Genomic DNA, 19,313 nt, shown 5'->3' with positions numbered 1-19,313 from the left:
GGCGATTTCGGCTTTTCAGTCACAAAGGTTTAAGCCGCGGTTAAGCAGGTTGACCCCCCCAAATACTGCAGCTTAACAGCACTCCACTGTATTTTTACATTTCAGTTACTTTTATAATAAGAGAGAATACACATAAAAAACAAGATATAAAGTTCTTACCTGGGCCTTCTTTTTTTTTCTCTCATTCTTGTGTCGATTATCATTGACACTGAGGCCTATCTTTTTTTTTCTTTTATACTAAGAGTAGTAATTTACTAAAGAATATAGAATAATAACATACAAAAAGCAGACAATGTCCCATAACTATCACACTTTTATCTTATCCATTACAAACTCTTCCAAGGTAATCAAATTGTTTCCTGAAGGAATGAAGTTTGCATTGAAAAAGAAACTAACAACTCTCTGTACAGAAAACAACATAATATAATACATCATTTCACAAGTGAAAAATCTTGGTTTTCTACTGGTTATAAAAAAACACAATTAAATGTAATACAGAACTATCGACAAATCCTGAAAGAAGAATGTGATGGGTGGGTGTGGCAAGAGAGAGACAATTTTCAATTTGATGGCTCCATAATTAAAAAAGATTGAAGGCTATGAAAATTATGATTTGTGTGAGCAATATAAACAGTATAGTAAGTAATTTGCATTAAAATTGTTACTTCCTGGAAGGATGGTAAATAAATTAGAGAAAATGAGATACCTAGAAAACAAATGTCACAATTCTCACACAAGGGGAGATTCAGGATTTCTTTTTAATATGCCTTAAAAGAACTAAAAATCCATATACTATCCAAATATGAATAAAAAAAAAATTATATTCTGTATGGTATAATACAACATGAACAAAAAGTAGTATAATTAAATTTGAATGTAATTCACTGAACACAGATACACACAAGATGAAAGAAGAGGGTTAAAGCCACTTCCAAGTGAAATGTAATAGATGTTTTTACATAGCCAACAATAAACACATTTGTATCATTGCTCTGTATATTTCAAATGAAACAAAATTTTTCCTTACCTCATTTGGGTGCTTTCTATAAAATTCTTTAATAGATCTTAAACGAGTGTAGAACTCTGCAAATTCATTTGGACCAGATAATGTAGAAATTTCTTCTTTTCGAAGGCTAAATGCAGGAACATAAGTGTCTTATTATTCTCTAAACTCGCTTAAATGAATATGTACTAAGTATTCTACAGTAAACAAACAAAGTATGAATATTTGAATAAATATCAAAAACAATGTCTAGAACAAAAACATCACTTGACCACATCCTAATGAAATTTGGTTTTCAGTAAAGGTTTGGTATGTACATAAAAAGTAGTCCAAAAATATAAAATACACTACTTCCTAAAATACCTAAAAGTATAAGAGCGTGGTAATTTTAAATCACCTAGTAACTACTATGTAATGATGAAACTATGTATAAGCTAAAATCTTCCTGAACTAAATATTTCCAATAATGCTTACTTCCACTGATAATATAGCTATTCTTCACCATTGGTTTTGCCTATCTAAGCACTGGTCTTGTATGCTTCAGTCTATTATACCCCCACTTAACCCTATCATGATCGAAGGCCATGTTTACTTGCATTCAAAATTTTATTGAACCACTATTTTATGAATTTATGTTATTAAGTTTGGTATCAAATTGTAGATTATAATTCAAATTTTAGTACTCAATATTAGTTAATTTCTTAATTTTGAAAGTATTATAAGAACACACCTAAATATTAATAATGAGTTTTGTTTGTCACTTGAATGCTGAAAGCACCACCTGTTGAAATTAGATGTTTGTGATGTTAAAATTCTAAGTATATAGTTTCATACAAATTAGAAACTAGAATTACCAATACTGATAAGCTAGGACATAAAATAAAAACCTTGTATCTTTTCTACTTGTTGAGACATGGCTTATGTACTGAATCAAATCCAGTAGCCCCACTCACCTATTTCCATTTTTGGAAAGGTTCCTCATGTGTAGTTACTTCAATATACACATGCAAATAGCCAGCTGAAAGTTCAGAATGCTCCCCTAATTGCTTTATCACCCCTTATAAAGTGATAACAAGCCACCATGTTTTTCTGAACCAAGATTTCAAGCAGGTAGATTGTATCATTAGTCTGCATGAAATTTCTTATTTTGTTAGACAAAATACAGGTTAGTTACTAAGTTCTTTTATGATTTTTTGGTTGTTTTAAATGTACAAATAAAAATTCAGAAAAATTATTTTGTTTCACATCCTTCACGTGAGAAATTGAAAAGGCTTAGTACCCTATGGCAAGCAGCAAACAAGTACAAATATTATCATAACTAGAATATATAATAGTTTGCTATAGTTATTAATTTACTGTTCTACATCTTATGAAAAATAAGTTTAAAAACTTATTTATAAACAGTAATAATCTATCTACATATATAATGTATAATAAATGAAATAACTATTTTACCAAATACTAGTTCACTAAAGCACAGCCAAAACAGGTCACTTTGTAAAGACTAAAGATCAGTTTTATATTATTAGCCAAATGCAACTTGAAGATCAATGCAATAAAAATAATTAATATGCACAAATACATAATGTTAAGAGATTTTAGCTTTATTGTGTTTTTGTTTTATAATCTGTAGTCATTCTGGAATGAAAACATAACTTATATTCAGTTCCTAACTTTTTTATGGTGGTTACAAGGCTGATGAAACTGGCAGGCACCATATAAAGTTTCACTGATAACAAAGATTTGAAATGTACTTAGGAGGTATTAGAAATCATACAAATAATATTTTAGATTTTTTAGATGAACAATAGTTTTTAATCACAACATAAAATTCACTTTGCACCCAGACTCGTAATGAAATAGACTCAATATTTTCAAACAAGTTTTGGTATAAATACTTCACTAAAATAATCAAAAGTTGTGTGTAAAAAAGACTAGCAATCTTTATTGAAAGTCTACCAAATTTTATGAAGGAATACATACTGCACCAGAAGTTATAGTATTAAAACTTGTGTATATTATACTAAGCCCATTGTAACAGGGTAAAATGCCCTGAGTAATATCTAATTTGGAAATTTCTAAACTCTCATCAATGGTTCTTCTCTCCTGGTACTGGCAACAAGCTCTTCACTTAAATACCATATTCAATTTTTTGAGTCATACACCAGCTCAGTTATTAACACCTGCTCTTAGTAGTTAGGCAGGGTGGGAGTGTCAGTGAAAGTATTATCTGAAAAATATTTTCAATTTAGGAAGATGGTAACCTCCAAAACATAATTATCCACTGACAATGTAGCTAGAACTCATAAGATGATGATGTAGAGGCCAACTTCACCCTCTTCTCCAAGAATGGAGCAACACACTTAAACACTCTGGTAGAAAACTCTATCCATCACCCCGGTAACTGAAAACTAGGTGTGATTAGAAAACTCTGTAGCTCCACAGGTCGAATATCAGCATTAATGAGCATTAGGAAGCCCTGAGGAACAGTGCTCTGGAAACAGTACAAAAGGCAAATCAAGTTTGCTTAAAGTTTAAAAGCAAACCAACTCCAATTTATTCCCTCTGATGATCAGCATGGACAGGCATAATCCTCTTTAGCTTTATTCATTACAGTCCATGATAACATGATAATAACATCTATTTAGCACCTTGATTGTCTCATGGGACACCTCATTTCTAAATAGCCTGTTACAATCAATAGTAAGGAATAATTAAATTGGTTGCTAGTGTGGAATTAGACTGAGAGACACACACTTGTCTGGGCAACACTCTCCACAAAGTGCAATTCAATGAAAGCAAAATGTAGAGGACCCTGGAAAAGAAAGAGATAATATTGTGAAAAAAGTACTCCTTCATCCTGATAATGAAATAGACGTTGTTAAAAATGGCCATGGGGTAGAAGAAAACTACCAGAAGAAAGCTGCTTGGCATGTAAAAGAACGTGAGAGAAGAGCTGTAGGAGAAGTCTAAATCCCACACCATAAAATGTCTTCCACTGGATTGGACCAATGAAATAAGCAGCAAAAGACAAATGTTCCAAAACTGGTGAGATATAACTCAGAGGATAACTCATTGGTAAAGACGAAAATATGCATAATGAAGATTTGGGAAACAACCTCTATGGAAATGGGAAGAGTCCAGGACAGAAAGAAGAATTGAGGGATGACGATGGGTGATCCCAAATCTGGGTACCAACATCTGCATAAGGGTAAGATGAGGACACCCAAAAGAAGAGGTAAACTGCATAGATACTGCTCACTCCATTGTGCATCACCCAATCCAGAGGATGGTACACCTATAACAGCAGAACATCACCATCCTACTCTGAACTGGCTGGTTATAGCCATCTATGTGGAACTTAAAAAGCAGGATTCCTCCATGGTCAACCACCCCAGCAGCTTTGAACTGGTAAAAGGTAAGGACTTCCATACTCCACTGGAAGAAAGGGGAAGAAAAGACAGTGCAAAAGGCAATAAAAAAAACCTTACTCTGATAAGCAGACCATATTGATTTATTAAATTAATGTATGGCAGCAATTTGCATCAACCCCCTTCTTTTTTATTTATACTGCCCATAAGTAGTATGGTGTGGGACAGACCATTAAAGAAGCAAATATCACAAGGTTATTGACCAAGCAGTGATCTTCTAAAACACCCCATCCCAAAGGCAAATGTGCAGATCAACATGGTGTACAGTGCAGATTTGTTTGCACTGGATCAGAATGGATCAGAAGGCAAGGACAAGGTAAAGAAAGACCCTGCAATAACTAGAAAAATTAGAAGGTATAGGATAGAGCTGCCTGAAAACCTGATATCAAGGAGACTGAAAACCCCTTTTCAAAAAGCCAGAAACTCAGAGATAGCAACAACCATAGAAGAAGATAGAATACCTTAAGCCAGAACCACAATGCAAAAACCATTCCACTTTTGCTGATACCCCACCATGAATGAAGGATGAACAAACTGAGCTAAATTAATGCCATTTGACACGAAAAACCATACCAGAGACTGGATAAAATTTAGATGTGAAGATGGAGAATGTGAAGTGTGGAATGCAGAATTTGCAACTGTGGCTGTTGAAAAAAGATTAAAGAAATAAGGGAAGAGGGATGGGTGGGAATAATTGTAACTGGAGTAATGAAAGAAACCAAGTTTGAGCAGGTCAATGAGAAGCAATCAAAAGGACCTTGCATGGAGTGGTATGAATGAAAGAGACTACCCAATGAAATAATTAGATTGGAGGATACAGAAACTTCTTTGACCAATCTTGGCTGAAGTCATCTATTGCCAAAAACTGAAGATGGTAAATACACAGACATAAGGAATGCCTCAATCGTCACAAAGTCACCAGAAAACTAGAAGATGAATGAAATTCTCCATTAGGTAAATCTGGTCAGGTAAGCAGAGATGATACATTACAAGGTTGAAAGCACCTGGTATGTGATGCATCATCAAGCAACATTTGTGACTGTCAGCCTGAAAGAGAAGATCCAGTGTTAGAAAACACAAGAATCTTGAGTGAGTGCCACCTTGTTGACTGATATATGATCCACTGCTATTTTATTGTTGGTATGAATCATAACCAAACAATCCTTGGAGATGGGAAGAAAGTGATCCAAAGCCCAACAAACAGCAAGAAGTTTGAGGATGGTGATGTGAAAAAAAACATTCCCACATACCCAAACAATCCAAAGCATCCTGGCAATCAAAGCACATACCTCAGCCATGGAATCTCAAGCAAGGTTTCATTGGTCTTAGATGGCCCATTGAATGGGTCACATATCAGCATGGTTGAGTGGAATCATAGAAAACCATATTCCTTTAAATAAAAAAAAGGATAGAGAGAGAGATAAAAAATTTAATGAGCAGAAACTAAGAGCATAGAGAGTATTCAAACCACCAGTTCCAGATGGTTGGGCTGGACTGATGGATGTTGAAGAAAACACACAGATCAACAAGGTACCAGGTAATACAAAGGAAGGACATCTCCAATTTGATCCACCAGTCCACCTGAGCAGCTCTGAGAAGAAGCTGATGAGTATGATAGGCCAACTCCCATTTGGAATGAGCAAAATCAATTACCTGCGTAAAAGTGAAAGCACAATACCAGGGCGTAAAGATGAAGAGAAAAGGTTTGCATCACCTGAAAGGAAACATACAACACCAAGGCCAGAACAAAGGGATGGGTGGGAAATTGATACATCATCACATAATGGATAAACTGAACGTGATGAGAATGCTCCAATATGAAATATGCAGATAAGTATTGCAAGCACCTGTCTTGATCAACTAAAGACCAAGAGAAAAAGCTCATTGAAGAATAAGTTAGAATTCCATGGTGAAGCATGTGGTATGAAAATGTTGACTGATACAAGACAGGTCAATGACCATTTTCCAGTTGCCAGTGCTTTTATGGACTACAAAAACATGGGAGAACCCCCCCCATAAAAAAAACAAACCACATGGAGCAGGTTTGATAGCCAATCATACGAGGAGGTCTTGCACCACCTCAGACAGACACATGTGATAAGTAATTCCAAGGAGAAGAAAAAGAAACAGGTATATAAGACAGGGAAGGAAGAGTAAGAAACATATGATAAATCTCTCTGACAAAACTCAGTGAACCTAAACACTGGTGATGAAAAGGGTTTCACCAATGAATGAAAGTTACCAGACAAGCTTCCATCAGGTAGTCACCAGAACTTTTGTTGGCCTACCATAAATCACTGTGAAAAACAGTGGTACCATGGAAAGGAAAAACATGCAAGAGCTGGGAGTGGGGGGGATCTTTGGCTCACAGGCCATTAGATGAGGAAAGATAGGTTGTTGGTGGTCCACAGTTAATTTCGAATCCAAAGACTCAAGAACCTTATCACATATGAAACACCTCAAAAACAGGGTCATCTAAAGGTCTTGTAGATAAGGACCTGGAAGACGGGTCCATGACAATATAGCATCACTATCCACAAAGTCCCAACAACAAATAAACCACATTTGCAGGACCAGAGCCAAAGACAAAAAGGAAAACTCCAGACAAAAGAGTCATAAGAGCAAGACACAGATGGGAATACTGGACATTAATAAGATGAACAGGAAATATAGGTTTCACTCCTCCAAATAGGCAAAACTGAACCAAGTACTTGTTGGTCCAGATACAGACAGTCTGCCATATGATAAGTGAGGGTGGACTGATCTGAAGTCTACCTGGGACAAGACATACTAATGTATCACTTAATGGGGAGGAGAAACACTCAGTGTGAACCTAAATATCAGGGGATGGGGAAAAAAACTAAATAAGGCAGAATTATGTGACAGGGAAGGACATGGATCAGCAGAAATAGAAGCAATAGATAAAACATTACATAACTGGAAAATAAAATCTATGAAATCAGATGAGGTCCTAACAGAATCCTCAGGTAGGGCTTAGGAAGGCACAGCAAACTTGGAGAGGGGAGGGGGGTGAAACAAATTACCAAAAGCCTCAGGAAAAAGAAAAGCAACAGCAGAGACAAAACTTGTCCCACATAATGCACAATTTTCCTGCATATAAAGGCTGATAAAGTCTGTGATGGGTTGCCTGCAACTGTGGCCTGAATTATGGTATCAGACCAATAAGATGCACCCAAGGTGGTAACAGTGAATTCAAAATTCATGCCTGATTAAAAACAAAAAGTGAATATGTTCATGGCAAAACACAGACACAAACATTTTCAAAAATGAAGTGGATGAAAAGTTCTTGAAATAAATTAAGTTCAACCACTTCAAGAAGAAAGAAACCTGAACTCAATCACTGCTAAACAAGAAATAATAATTCGGTACTGGTACACAGGAGGATTCACTTGTGTAATGTGATGGTAGTGCTCTTCTGTGGTTGAGAGATGAAACATGAGGATTTGCAAGGTAGGCATATTGGAATCTTTTGTTTCAATGGGGTTGTGCAATTCTTGTGGCATATGTTATAAAAAGTTCACAAATAAAGAGCAGCACAAAATGGGAAAACCTAATCTTATGAGAAGAGAAAAGTACCTTATCAGAATACAGAAGATCTATATTATTTTCATAATTTCTTAAAATAGTTACAAAAGTAATTCAAAGAACTAAAAACCAAACCTACCCATCTTTGTCCTCATAAAGCTCTTTCAAATTGTTAGTACATTCCATATATCTCTGCAAGTAAAACATTAAACATCTGTAAGCACATTTTCTTTTACACAGTTATTCAGTCTTAATTACAGAAAACTTTATTACATAATTTACAACTGAACAATTCGTCTTGCATAGATTTTTGAAGTCAAATAAACAACTGCAAAAAAACTATTTGCTACATTTCTAAATTGAATAATTTAATTATTTTACATTTTTAAGCTGATTATACTCATGAATAATTTGTTTTCCAAGTAATAAAAAAAAATGAAAAGAATACACTTATTAACCACACAGAAGCAAAAAATAAAGTTTGAACTTAGGCTTATGTACTAATTTGAACTAACTGAATAAATAAAAAAGACTGTGTTAAACATACAGAAATTTTAACAAGATTTTCATACTTTAAAAGCAGCTTTAATTTAAAATAAAAACAGGGAAGAAACTTACATCAATTACAAACTGCAGTCTGTGGTCTGAATTAATTTGTTCTCTATTCTGAAAGAAAAAATATAACTTTCTGCTCATTTCATAATACATTATCCTACTTTTATCTTTTCTTCTTCAAAACTTAACAGATTCACTAATATGAAGCAAACTTCTGTCATTGTAAAATAACCATTACATTCCTTAAACACAAAACTCTTTGCCAGTCTTTCCATATAAAAATTCGAATACTTGCGTAAAACATTTTTAAAAAGTTTACTTACTTTACTGATTTCCTAATATTTCAGTTATCCACATGAACCTTAATTTATTTTCATAATAAAAAAAATGGACATTAGTGAACACCCTTTCTGTGATAAGATATAATCTAATTTGCTAAATAACTATCTTCATATTGTCAACAACAACCTCAGTTAACCAAAAAATCATTTCTTGAAACATATACATATCAGTAATTAAGACCTACATGAAACTGTTCTGTAGATTCCACATTACTCACTGTTGGCTAGTCCTAGAATGCATCACTAAAATTTATCAGCTATGTGTGTATACCTTAATAAGTATAACTAGAAATCACTTATTATTGAAAACTGTTAAAATATTTGTTTTAAAGACAAGATGTAAGTAATTGTTAACATAAATTAACCTAATTTACATAATTGTTAACCTCAAGCTAAGACAAAATAGCAGTCAACATTTAATAGAAAATGCACCTGTTCAACTACACTTCTGTACATTCCCATACCTAGGGGGGGTGAGTGTTTGTAGAGAGTATACACTGCTAAAGATTATTCTCTCCAGTTTAATAAGTATAATAAGAAATGTCACTTATGTGGGTAATCTTGAATTGTAGGATATTACAATAAGAATTTGATCTGATTTAATTAAGTGTTGTAGACATTACTTCAGAATCTTATCAAGTAAAGATGTTTTTTCTCTTGCTCCAGCAAACAATTCTTGATGAGAAAGAGGCCAGTTAGAACTGTGTTAAGCATATAACAAAAACTGAATGAGTGTGATAAAAATTCAATTTCTTTAATTGAACACATTTTTAGTCTTTCTTTCAAAGACTTCATTCATCAAAACTTTGAAAACTATAATACTTCAAACAAAATTATTTTCTCTGATATTTCTATACATTTATTAGTGTTTAAACCACAACCTTTATAATTATCCCTTACTCTGAATAATACCTTTTTTTTTAATCTTAAGATGATGTATTTTGTTAAACATTCTGTTTAACCAATATATTGCTACAAAAACAAAAATTTGAATAATACAGTAAAATGTGTCTAAGGCAGAATTGCACAGGAAAGAGTAAAATTTCTGCTTAAGCAGGTTTTTTTAGACATAGTGAACATGCATTTCCTTAATTACATAATTTTTAAGTGGAACATTATACTTGCTTGACTCAAGGGAAGTAAGATGTTTGTGAATAGTTATTATAATGTTTATGTCATATTTATTATAATAAGAACAAATACAGACATTTAAGATATACATAAGTACATAAAATTTTAATCAAATTTATTTGAAAACAGTGTCCAATTTCAACTTTTGTTTTTTAACAGGGTTTCTCATGCAGTTAAAAGAGAATGTCAATTCTACAGCCTTTTTATTAAGTTTATTTTCCTCCTTCATTTTTGCATACAATTTCATAATGTTAATATAACTTAACACTTGCAATGAGGTAGGAATTTCTATTTCCTCATTATCTTTTCCATTGTGTTCCTCTTCTGAATCTCTCACACTGTTACCATCTTGCGATTCTATTATGGATTTTAAATCAATTTCATCAGTTTCTGTTAAAACATTCTTGTCAACGTTCACAAAACTTTCTGTGTTCACAGATTCACATGCATGAACCTTCTCAATTAAAGTTTGAATTTCACTAGAATCGTCATAACAAACAACTTCTCTGCAATATCCACTATTACCAAGAATAAATCCACAGTTTCGAAAGCACTATATTACGCATTCATCTTTTACACATTTGATTGAATAATTTAAAAATGCAATTGCATCTAGCTCGTCCGTTTTCATGGTCATTTGAGATGCTCTCTTACAGTCGTCTATGTTTGCAATAATATGCTGAAACATCAATTTTCTGTATTTCAATTTTATACGCTGTATAATTCTATTATCTAGTGGCTATAGAACTGATGTTGTATGTGGAGGTAGAAATACTAAATGAACATTTGAAACTTGAACTTTTGTGTGACAAGTTACATTATCCAGGAAAATTAGAACATTCCTATTTTATTGTTCCATTCTTTTGTTCAATTTGTTCAAAAATTCCTCAAACATGGCAACTATCATCCACACTTTATTATTTGCTTTCCATTCCACAGGAAGTTGATTATTCCTTAAATTTTGAAACAGCATGGATTTTCACTCTTACCTATTATCCATGGTAAATTTTCCCTAAATTTTAAAATTAAGGAAGATATGAATATATTTTTTTGTGAGAACTATTTAAAAAGAGTAGAATTTTGCACTTAAAAGACAAATATATTTCTACAAATCATGAATCTAATTTAACTGCTAAAATAACGACAACAGACAAAAGAATAAATATATTTAACCAATACTTACTGTAGTAAGATGTCTGATAATTTATTAATATTTAAGCAAAATTATTAATTAAACAATAAATTAATGTTTAATCAAAACTTTTTTTTTTTTCTTCTGGACAAATTTTGTTTGAAAGATGTCATGAACACAGTTATCCATGAGTAAGTTGTTACAGGACAAACATTTTTACTGTGTTGGAAAAGAAGTATTTCTGCATGAATTTCCAACTTAATCACATGGCCATGACAAAGCATTTAGAAGCTATAATAAATGGAGGCCAACCAAAAGCTGTGCCATGCATGCAATGAACACTCTTTGGAATCAGATTTCAAAAATAAACTACTCTTATAAAGGTTTTTGTCAAATTTCACTTACAGTTTTTATTTTTGCAATGAAATATGATGAAAGCAACATTACTATCACTTTGAGAGCATAGTCTGAGGCCATTTGGTTAAATCACACTGAAAAGTTGAGTGTAATATCCCACATTCCCTAGATCCAACTTCAGTGACCATTCCCAGTATATTTGTTTAAAGAAATAACCTATTAACTTATGCTAACTCTTAACACTTTCTTTACCACCTTTCAACATGAATATGAACTAATACCAAGAGAGCATGACACACAAATAAGGCAAAGCATATATAAACCTTACCTAAAATAGAGGGTTAACATAATTTTACTATCTCCATAATTTTACTAATAACATACAAAACACTTGTATAAATTTTGAAAAATATATTAGAATAAAAATAAGTACTAGTTAAAAGAAGGGTAAATTACACATGTGCACGTTTATATGAATTGTATAAATATAAATAATGCAAAAATAATATTCAGAGTGTTTCACAGATGTACACTGTTCATGTTCATTGACTATAAAAATAGAATGCTTTTGAAATTTGATAAGTTAAAAAAATTAAACAAACAACATAAAAACAGTTATCCTCCCTTTTACAGCTCATATGGTGTATGTGTTTACTGAAAATACATTTTTAAGTAATGAAAATGTTAACTTCTATAATTTTATCTTTTTCTTTCTTCACACAGCAGCTAGATTTTCACACTGATCTGGTGGAATAACTGGTGCAATATAAAAAAATTAAAATGAGCTCCCTTCAGAGAAGGCTAATAAAGGGAAAAAAATTTATGGAGAGTGACACCTTATAGTATGAGCTTACTAGAAATACAACATTTGTGAGAGACAACCACCTCATTAAAGGTATACTCTTTGCTCAGATAAACATATGAAAAGAGGATGACAAAGTCAAGATGTACTAAGGATGGGCAGAAAATTACATAACAAACCAAGTGTTTTCACACAATCAGTCAATCTGATATGATGTGTAGTGCAGCTGGTAAAGTGACTGACCATAGTTTCATATAGCTTCTGTTGTAATATACGGTAAATTTTCATATAGCTTCTGTTGTATTATTTATTTACTGTATATTACAAGAACAGGGACAAGTTTTTTCTTGTCATAAAAGAATATTCTGCACCATCTGAATGACCTAATTATAGTTGGCAGATACTCTCCTTATGCTAGCTTTTCATGTGATAGTCCACAAAAGGTAGCTACGGAATGAACAAAAAAAGATACACACACCACTTGAGTGGTCTTGCAGAGAATCTCATCTCAACTGTGGACATATTTGGAGTCAGTTTGGAAGGGTTTAGTGTTTTCAGTACTCCTGAATCAATATGGATTCAAAGAAATAAATATATCCAATAAATGAATTGTAGAAGAATAGCAATTGGTTAGAAAGTAAAAGAGTTGTTTACCCAACAAAAACAGTGAATTGGCTAAGGAATGGCAACTGGAGGTAAATGATATCCTGAAGGAGACAAAACTTCCAGAAGATGGAAGTAATGGAAGACAGAAGTGTTGAGCACAGTCCACATTCCAACCCGGAGGATCTTGTCCAAGGGTTGTCAAAAATGTGAAGTTGCAAAGAAGGTATAGCAGCATAGCCTGTTATCATCAATCAGAAAGAAATACCCATTCCAGATGAGTTAATAAATCCACTCAGTAAGCATACAGAATAACAGATCCCTGGAAAGAATAAAAAAAATTAAAGGAAACATAAAATGTAGTTGGACATGCCAAGTAATCTCACTACTTGAACTGGACACAAAAGATAATCATAGAGCATACTGACATGAAAGAAAAAAAAAAAAACCCTCCTGAGCTGCCAAAATCTTAGGAAGCAAGGGTGATAAGGAAGCAAAATTAAGAATGATATCTGTCACAAGCACAAGCAAGAAAAAGAAGGAAGTCTGTTTCGAAAGAGAGAGGTGGTTCAGTCAGCAAATATAATATTATATAGAACCATTTTAAGATTATAGTCAGGCAAAGGATGATGAATCAGGAAGAAGTGAAACAAGTTGGAAAGAACAGAGGAGGAAAAGACTGAACCACAGAAAAAAATATGAATGTAGTCAACAAAGCCATTTGATAGCATATAATAAAAACCAGCATTAGGATGTGATAATGTGGTGGTTCCTCAAATCAAATACAACTGAAATCCCTTTTTTCCACAGCAGCCTCAAGCAGGGGAGAAACTTCATAGGAGTAGTGCTAGAAAGAAAACCTTTGTCCTCGAACAACAAAATCTTCTGGAGAGGACTGCACAACACTTGGAGTGTATGTGTGCACAACATCAATCTCCAGGACCCACCACACAGAAGAGAATATGAGGTAAAAACTTAAAACATTTGGAGTGAGAACAAGGAATCACAACCAAAAGATGTGAGAACTTATGTTGATTGGTTCAGCTGTAATTCAAAACCACTCACTGGGAACCAACATCCAGATGATGGTACGATGAGGGGTACAAAACAAAGGGGTAAACTGCCATGTGACAGAACTAGAACAAAGGAACATCATCCTTCACATAAGAGTGCACAAAGTTAGAGTGGAACATCAGCCTCAGGGTCCTGCTGCAGAAAAGCGGAACACTTCTATAAAATATATGCAACCTTGCCCTTTGGATAGAACTGCATAAAAGTTGGGTGCAACATTAACTTCCAGAAAACACCATACAGAGGTAAAGTGTACATATTTAGACATATGTGCAACATCAACCCCCAGATATGACCGAGTAGAAGTTGGAGTACAATACTAACTTCTGCAGCTACCTCAGAGAAGTGGATAACTATTACAAAATATATGTAACCTCACCCTCCAGATAAAACTGCACAGAAATTAAGTGCAACATCAATATCCAGGACTCACTGCACATAGCTGAAGCATATGATTCGAGGATCATACAACATCTACACTACTAGAATATCCCTGCACTATTCTCTACTGAATGGAAATAATTTACCACACCAAAACTTAGAATTCTTAAATGGCTGGGACTCCCACATTCCACTAGAAAGTCATAAAATGCAGTGGAGAGTTAATAGGAATGTCAACTCTGGAGACACTAGAATGGATGACCATGACAACCCTATGTTAAAAAGCAGATGACCCCTGATCTTTTCTTTACCCATGAAAATCCATAGGTTATTAACAGTCCAGAAAGCAGATACTAATGAAGCCAATTTAAAACCATGAGGAAAACCTACTAGTGATGTTGTGGAATACCCAATCTCACTGGCAGTGCGTATATTGTTTTTTTATTATTTCATCTTGACCAAACATTTCAGATTTCAGGTATAGAAAATATACTTGGACAGGCAGTGCTTGTCACTGAGCAGGATACAAATTCTAAATGGGACAGAAAAATATATATAGAAAAGATAAATTACCCAGTAACAGCCTTACTGAACTTGGAAGGGTGGCAAAAATCAGTAGCAGGACGAGGTAGAAAAAGTTACCCAATGAAAGTAGTGGGAGATGAGCACATGAGGAATAGATGACATGCCTGACTAAAGATTATTCTCCAATAGACAATGGAGGTAAATCTCCAGTAGGAATGAAAGGTAATCAACCTTAAACAAAGACCACCTGGCACAGAATTCAAGAAGAAAGAGACAAAAAGGAATTTAAAAAAAAAGAGGAAGAATTTGATGATCCCAAATTGCAAGGGTAAAAGAAGAAAAGTCCTGTATAGATGCACAACACCAGGAAATAAAAAGTTAGAAACAGAAACCACTAAAGAAGATCTTGCAAGCAATGAAACAATGAAGATCACTTACAGGACAAGTCTATCTGAAGTAGACCAAGAATAAAGGTAACAAATGTAATGAAGAGAAAAATGGCAAGTAGTAAGAATAACCCTCATGAGATGCCAAAGTATTTAGTATAAAACTAAGTCTAGAAAAACCAAATGACAGGGAAGTCAACAAATATGAAAAGAATGTAAATGGAATCACCTGGTTCACCTCTGACTAGAAAAATATACAGCCAGGTTCTGATGATGATGATGATGAATCAGTGGTCAAAAAAGAGGTAACCTGGTTTTGAAGCAAAGTGGCAAAAGCATCCAGTTGAACCAAAGCATGTCATATTGCCATAAACTTCAAGATTTTGAGATGGTAAGTCATTCCACAAGCCATACAAAGACCAATGAAGAGAATGCATATGTATCCAACCCCAAAAAATATGGGTTTCTATAGAAGTCCAACTCCTAAAAAGCAACAGAACCTTCTATACTAAAACTGAGAAAACAGTAAATATATGGAAAATAGAACACACTATCAAAGAGAAAGACAGTCTAAATGAGGGTGGAGGTGTTGAAAAATAAACCAAAATGGAAAAGAATGTGAGCAGGAAACATCACTAGTTTTAGAACCCAGCCAACAAAAACTAGTACTGTTAGGAGCAGGTGGGTGTTCAGAAGACTCCAGTTCAGAATTAAACTAACAGGAGTCAGTCTTCCAAGTAATGATGTAAACAACCATAGAGCATGCAAATGCTGGGCAAAAGATGTGATCACCCAATAAAATAAATACATTTCTGAAGTAACTTTGTACTAAGTATAAAGACCAGGTACAAAACTGATAAACAACCATGTAATGGTCAAATCAAAGATAGTATCTGGACTGAAAAAAAATATGAGTAAGCAGATAGGCAAAATAAGTTACCTAACTTGATCATCCATAGTACAGGAGAAGGAACCTCTTGAGACCAATAAAAGAGTAGAGAAAGAACTCAATTTGAAGCAGAACAAATGGATCCCAGGACAAAAATGGTGGATGACAGGTGTGATAGTTCTCTGTAATAGAAAGGTTGGCAAATCTTGAACAGACTCTGACAGTAAGGAAATCAGTACAGGAAACAAAATGAAAGGGAAAGAAAAAACAAATCCTTGTGCAAAACATTTATCATCCAAAAAAATGGTACTAAATAAATGACATAATAAAATGTACCCCTTTCTAGACCAGAAACCACTTGAAAATAATTAAAAGTGCTGGCGAAAATGAACTTATCTTCAAGATACACAGCCCATAGAGGTGTGAATTGGTAAAGGACAAGAGTTTGCAGAACAAGAAATGGTTATGGAAGAGGTCACAGTATCAGAATGAGAAAAAGAGAGTAACTAAAGACTAAATGGCTGAATGTGGACTCACAGAATCCACATGATTCCAATGACTTGGAAATTCTCAAGAAACTAACCAATGGAGAAAAAGAACCATCTAAATGTTGCAAAGATGAGTGGAACATAGATGAACTGGTAAAAAGACAGCATCATTATCAGTACAATCCCAACAGCATTAAAATCCATGTGTGAAGAAATATGGCCAAAGAAGACAACAGCTTCAAGAAAAAAGAAGAGAAAGTGTATCCCAAAATAACCTACAGAGGATCAGTGAAGCACTTCAGAATGGAGAAATATATTGGATAAGTACTGCAGGAGAGCTGTAAGGGTAAAACATAGGTGGGAAACTGAACACAGAAGAAATGTATATGCTCATTAGAGACAACCCTCCCTCCCAAAGTGCAATAGTAAATCCAACTTCTGGATGTCAAGAAAGGGTTGATCAGTTTGTTGATAAGTCAAAACAAAGATCAGAGGTCCAGGGAAGATGAAGCACACTAACACCAGTCCACAACCAAGAAACATAATGCTCAGAAAGAGCCATGATATAAGAGCAAGGAGGGAAAACGAAAGACACTAATGACAGGTGTCATATAAAACAACGAAGAAATATTATCATATCAAATTGGTAAAAACAGAATACATGTGAGAAATCATGTCCAAACAAGCATAATCAGGCTTAGCAGATCTCATAGGAGATGCTTAAAAAGACATGGCAAAGTTAAAAAGAGAAGAAAAAAATTTTTAAATCTTCCTTGTCCTGAACAGGTTTGGAAAATGCAGGAAGAAACCAAGCATTAAGTGGAGAAAAAGGACATCTTATACAATGATTAGACTCCCATGAAATGATAGCTGTAAAATCCTCAATTAAAATCCCCAGACCTGAAGCCAGTAATAGCATTCAAAGTAACAGTAATAATATCAAAAGTTGTAAAACAAACTTTAGAATTCACTAGAAAGACAAAAATGAAAAAAAAAATAATTGCAGCAGACTACAAAAGAAAAAATGTAGCAAAAGAATAATAAAAAAATTAATAAATACATGAAAAAAACACAATTGAAAATACAACAATGTGCCATAACTATTACAACTTTTCCGGATCTCCAAGTATGCAACAAAAGCCATTTAATATTCACCTAAGCTCACTGATGAGTTTCCCATAAGAATAACATCTGAACTGGAAAGAAATAAGACAATTCTTTGTATAAACAATGGTCACATTCAAACACTCTTTCTTTTTTAACCTGAAGATGACCTAGAAAGATCAAAATGTTGTTCTCTCCTTATTAATAAAAGTGTTAATACCCATACCAACCATTCTGAGATGCACAATAATACATTATTTGAAAGAGAAAAACTCTGACTTCCTACTGGTTATGAATAATATTTTCTTAAATAAAACTACTATCATGTTCTGAAAGAAAGGATACAACAGGTGGGCATGACAAAATGGATCTGATTTTCTATTTTATTGTTAAGTAATTAAACAAGATTGAAGGCTATGTACATTTTGCTTTGCCACAGCTATGAAAACACTATAATGAATAACTTAAATTTTGTACTTCTTGGAGGGGAGGTAAAAAAATTAGAGAAGAGAGAAAACAGATAACAAACACCATAATTCTCACACCAGGGGATATTGAGAGCTGTTTAAATATCTTTTTATGAACTTAATAATTTAAAAGTTAAAAAATAGTAATCTTTTATTTATTATATCCATTCCAATAAAGTTTTTTCATACATGTTTATAATAATTTTATTACACTACTTTTGCATGTAACTGTAAAATGTTGTGACATGCTCACTTTGACCAACCCTATATGAAAGTGTTAATCACATGGTAATTTCATGAGGCTTTATTTTCATGCAATTTACTGTCATTAATGAAACCCACTGAGAGTTGATTGTGAACAGTTGTGTGCAAGTTGTATACTGTTTAGTTTGTTATGGTACAAAGTTTAAAGTACTTGAATTTGTTTTACATATGGAGAATTTTGCTTGTGTATTCAATATTCATGAAGTCAAATCTCATGCATTCCAACAACTTCTTGGGTGTACCAAACTCAGAAATATGAGCTAACTAGAACCCTGAGTCAACACACTCAGCTGAACCTTTGGCCAAAGAGATTTGCCAAACCTTACACTGGAATCTAAACTTTTATTAGAAAAATGAAAATGAGTGTGTGTCAAAGCTATTTTGTTTTTAAAAGAGCTAGCAGTTGTTCCATGCTTTAAGTATTTTCTTCCATTGTTTCCTTCTCTGTCGTACTGGCTGAGCATAATGAGAAAACACAATAGATATTTATTTTCACTTCAATAGAACCTTCAATGCTTTTTTTAATATATCAACAGAATAATTTTTAATCTTTTTGTAAGAATACCAAAATGGAAGTATTTGGAAAAAGTTATTCTAAAGTAGAATATTTTTCTGTAAAACACCTATTAATGTGTTTGTTAATTGACAATGGCCTATTATTTGCATTTCTGTCAAGATATTTACATAAATTTATCCTCAAACATAAAATTTTCTGTTTCTCCAACATATATTTGCTTACAACAAATACAAGATAACATGTAAATATTATGTGAATTACAACTAAGTCTATAAACAAAGTCTATAAAATTGTTTTCTTCTCAGTTTGCAATGTCATAT

The 19,313-nt window shown here is 33.4% G+C and overlaps 1 protein-coding gene across 1 annotated transcript in view; it reads right to left on the bottom strand.

The window, feature by feature from the left end:
• The window catches only part of noi (splicing factor 3a subunit 3 noi), a 103,052-nt gene that overhangs the window by 81,690 nt on the left and 2,049 nt on the right, over positions 1 to 19,313 (bottom strand). The window contains exons 2-4 of the mRNA XM_076517608.1: positions 8,599 to 8,646; positions 8,120 to 8,172; positions 1,028 to 1,133 (exon numbers count right to left, since the gene is read on the bottom strand). Of these exons, the coding sequence (XP_076373723.1) occupies positions 1,028 to 1,133; positions 8,120 to 8,172; positions 8,599 to 8,646 (207 nt within the window). The remainder of the gene's footprint in view (positions 1 to 1,027; positions 1,134 to 8,119; positions 8,173 to 8,598; positions 8,647 to 19,313) is intronic.

The sequence above is a fragment of the Tachypleus tridentatus genome, chromosome 8 (genome assembly GCF_004210375.1).
Source record: "Tachypleus tridentatus isolate NWPU-2018 chromosome 8, ASM421037v1, whole genome shotgun sequence".
NCBI classification, from domain to species: Eukaryota; Metazoa; Arthropoda; class Merostomata; order Xiphosura; family Limulidae; genus Tachypleus; species Tachypleus tridentatus.
This window is presented reverse-complemented; position numbering and strand designations above follow the sequence as displayed.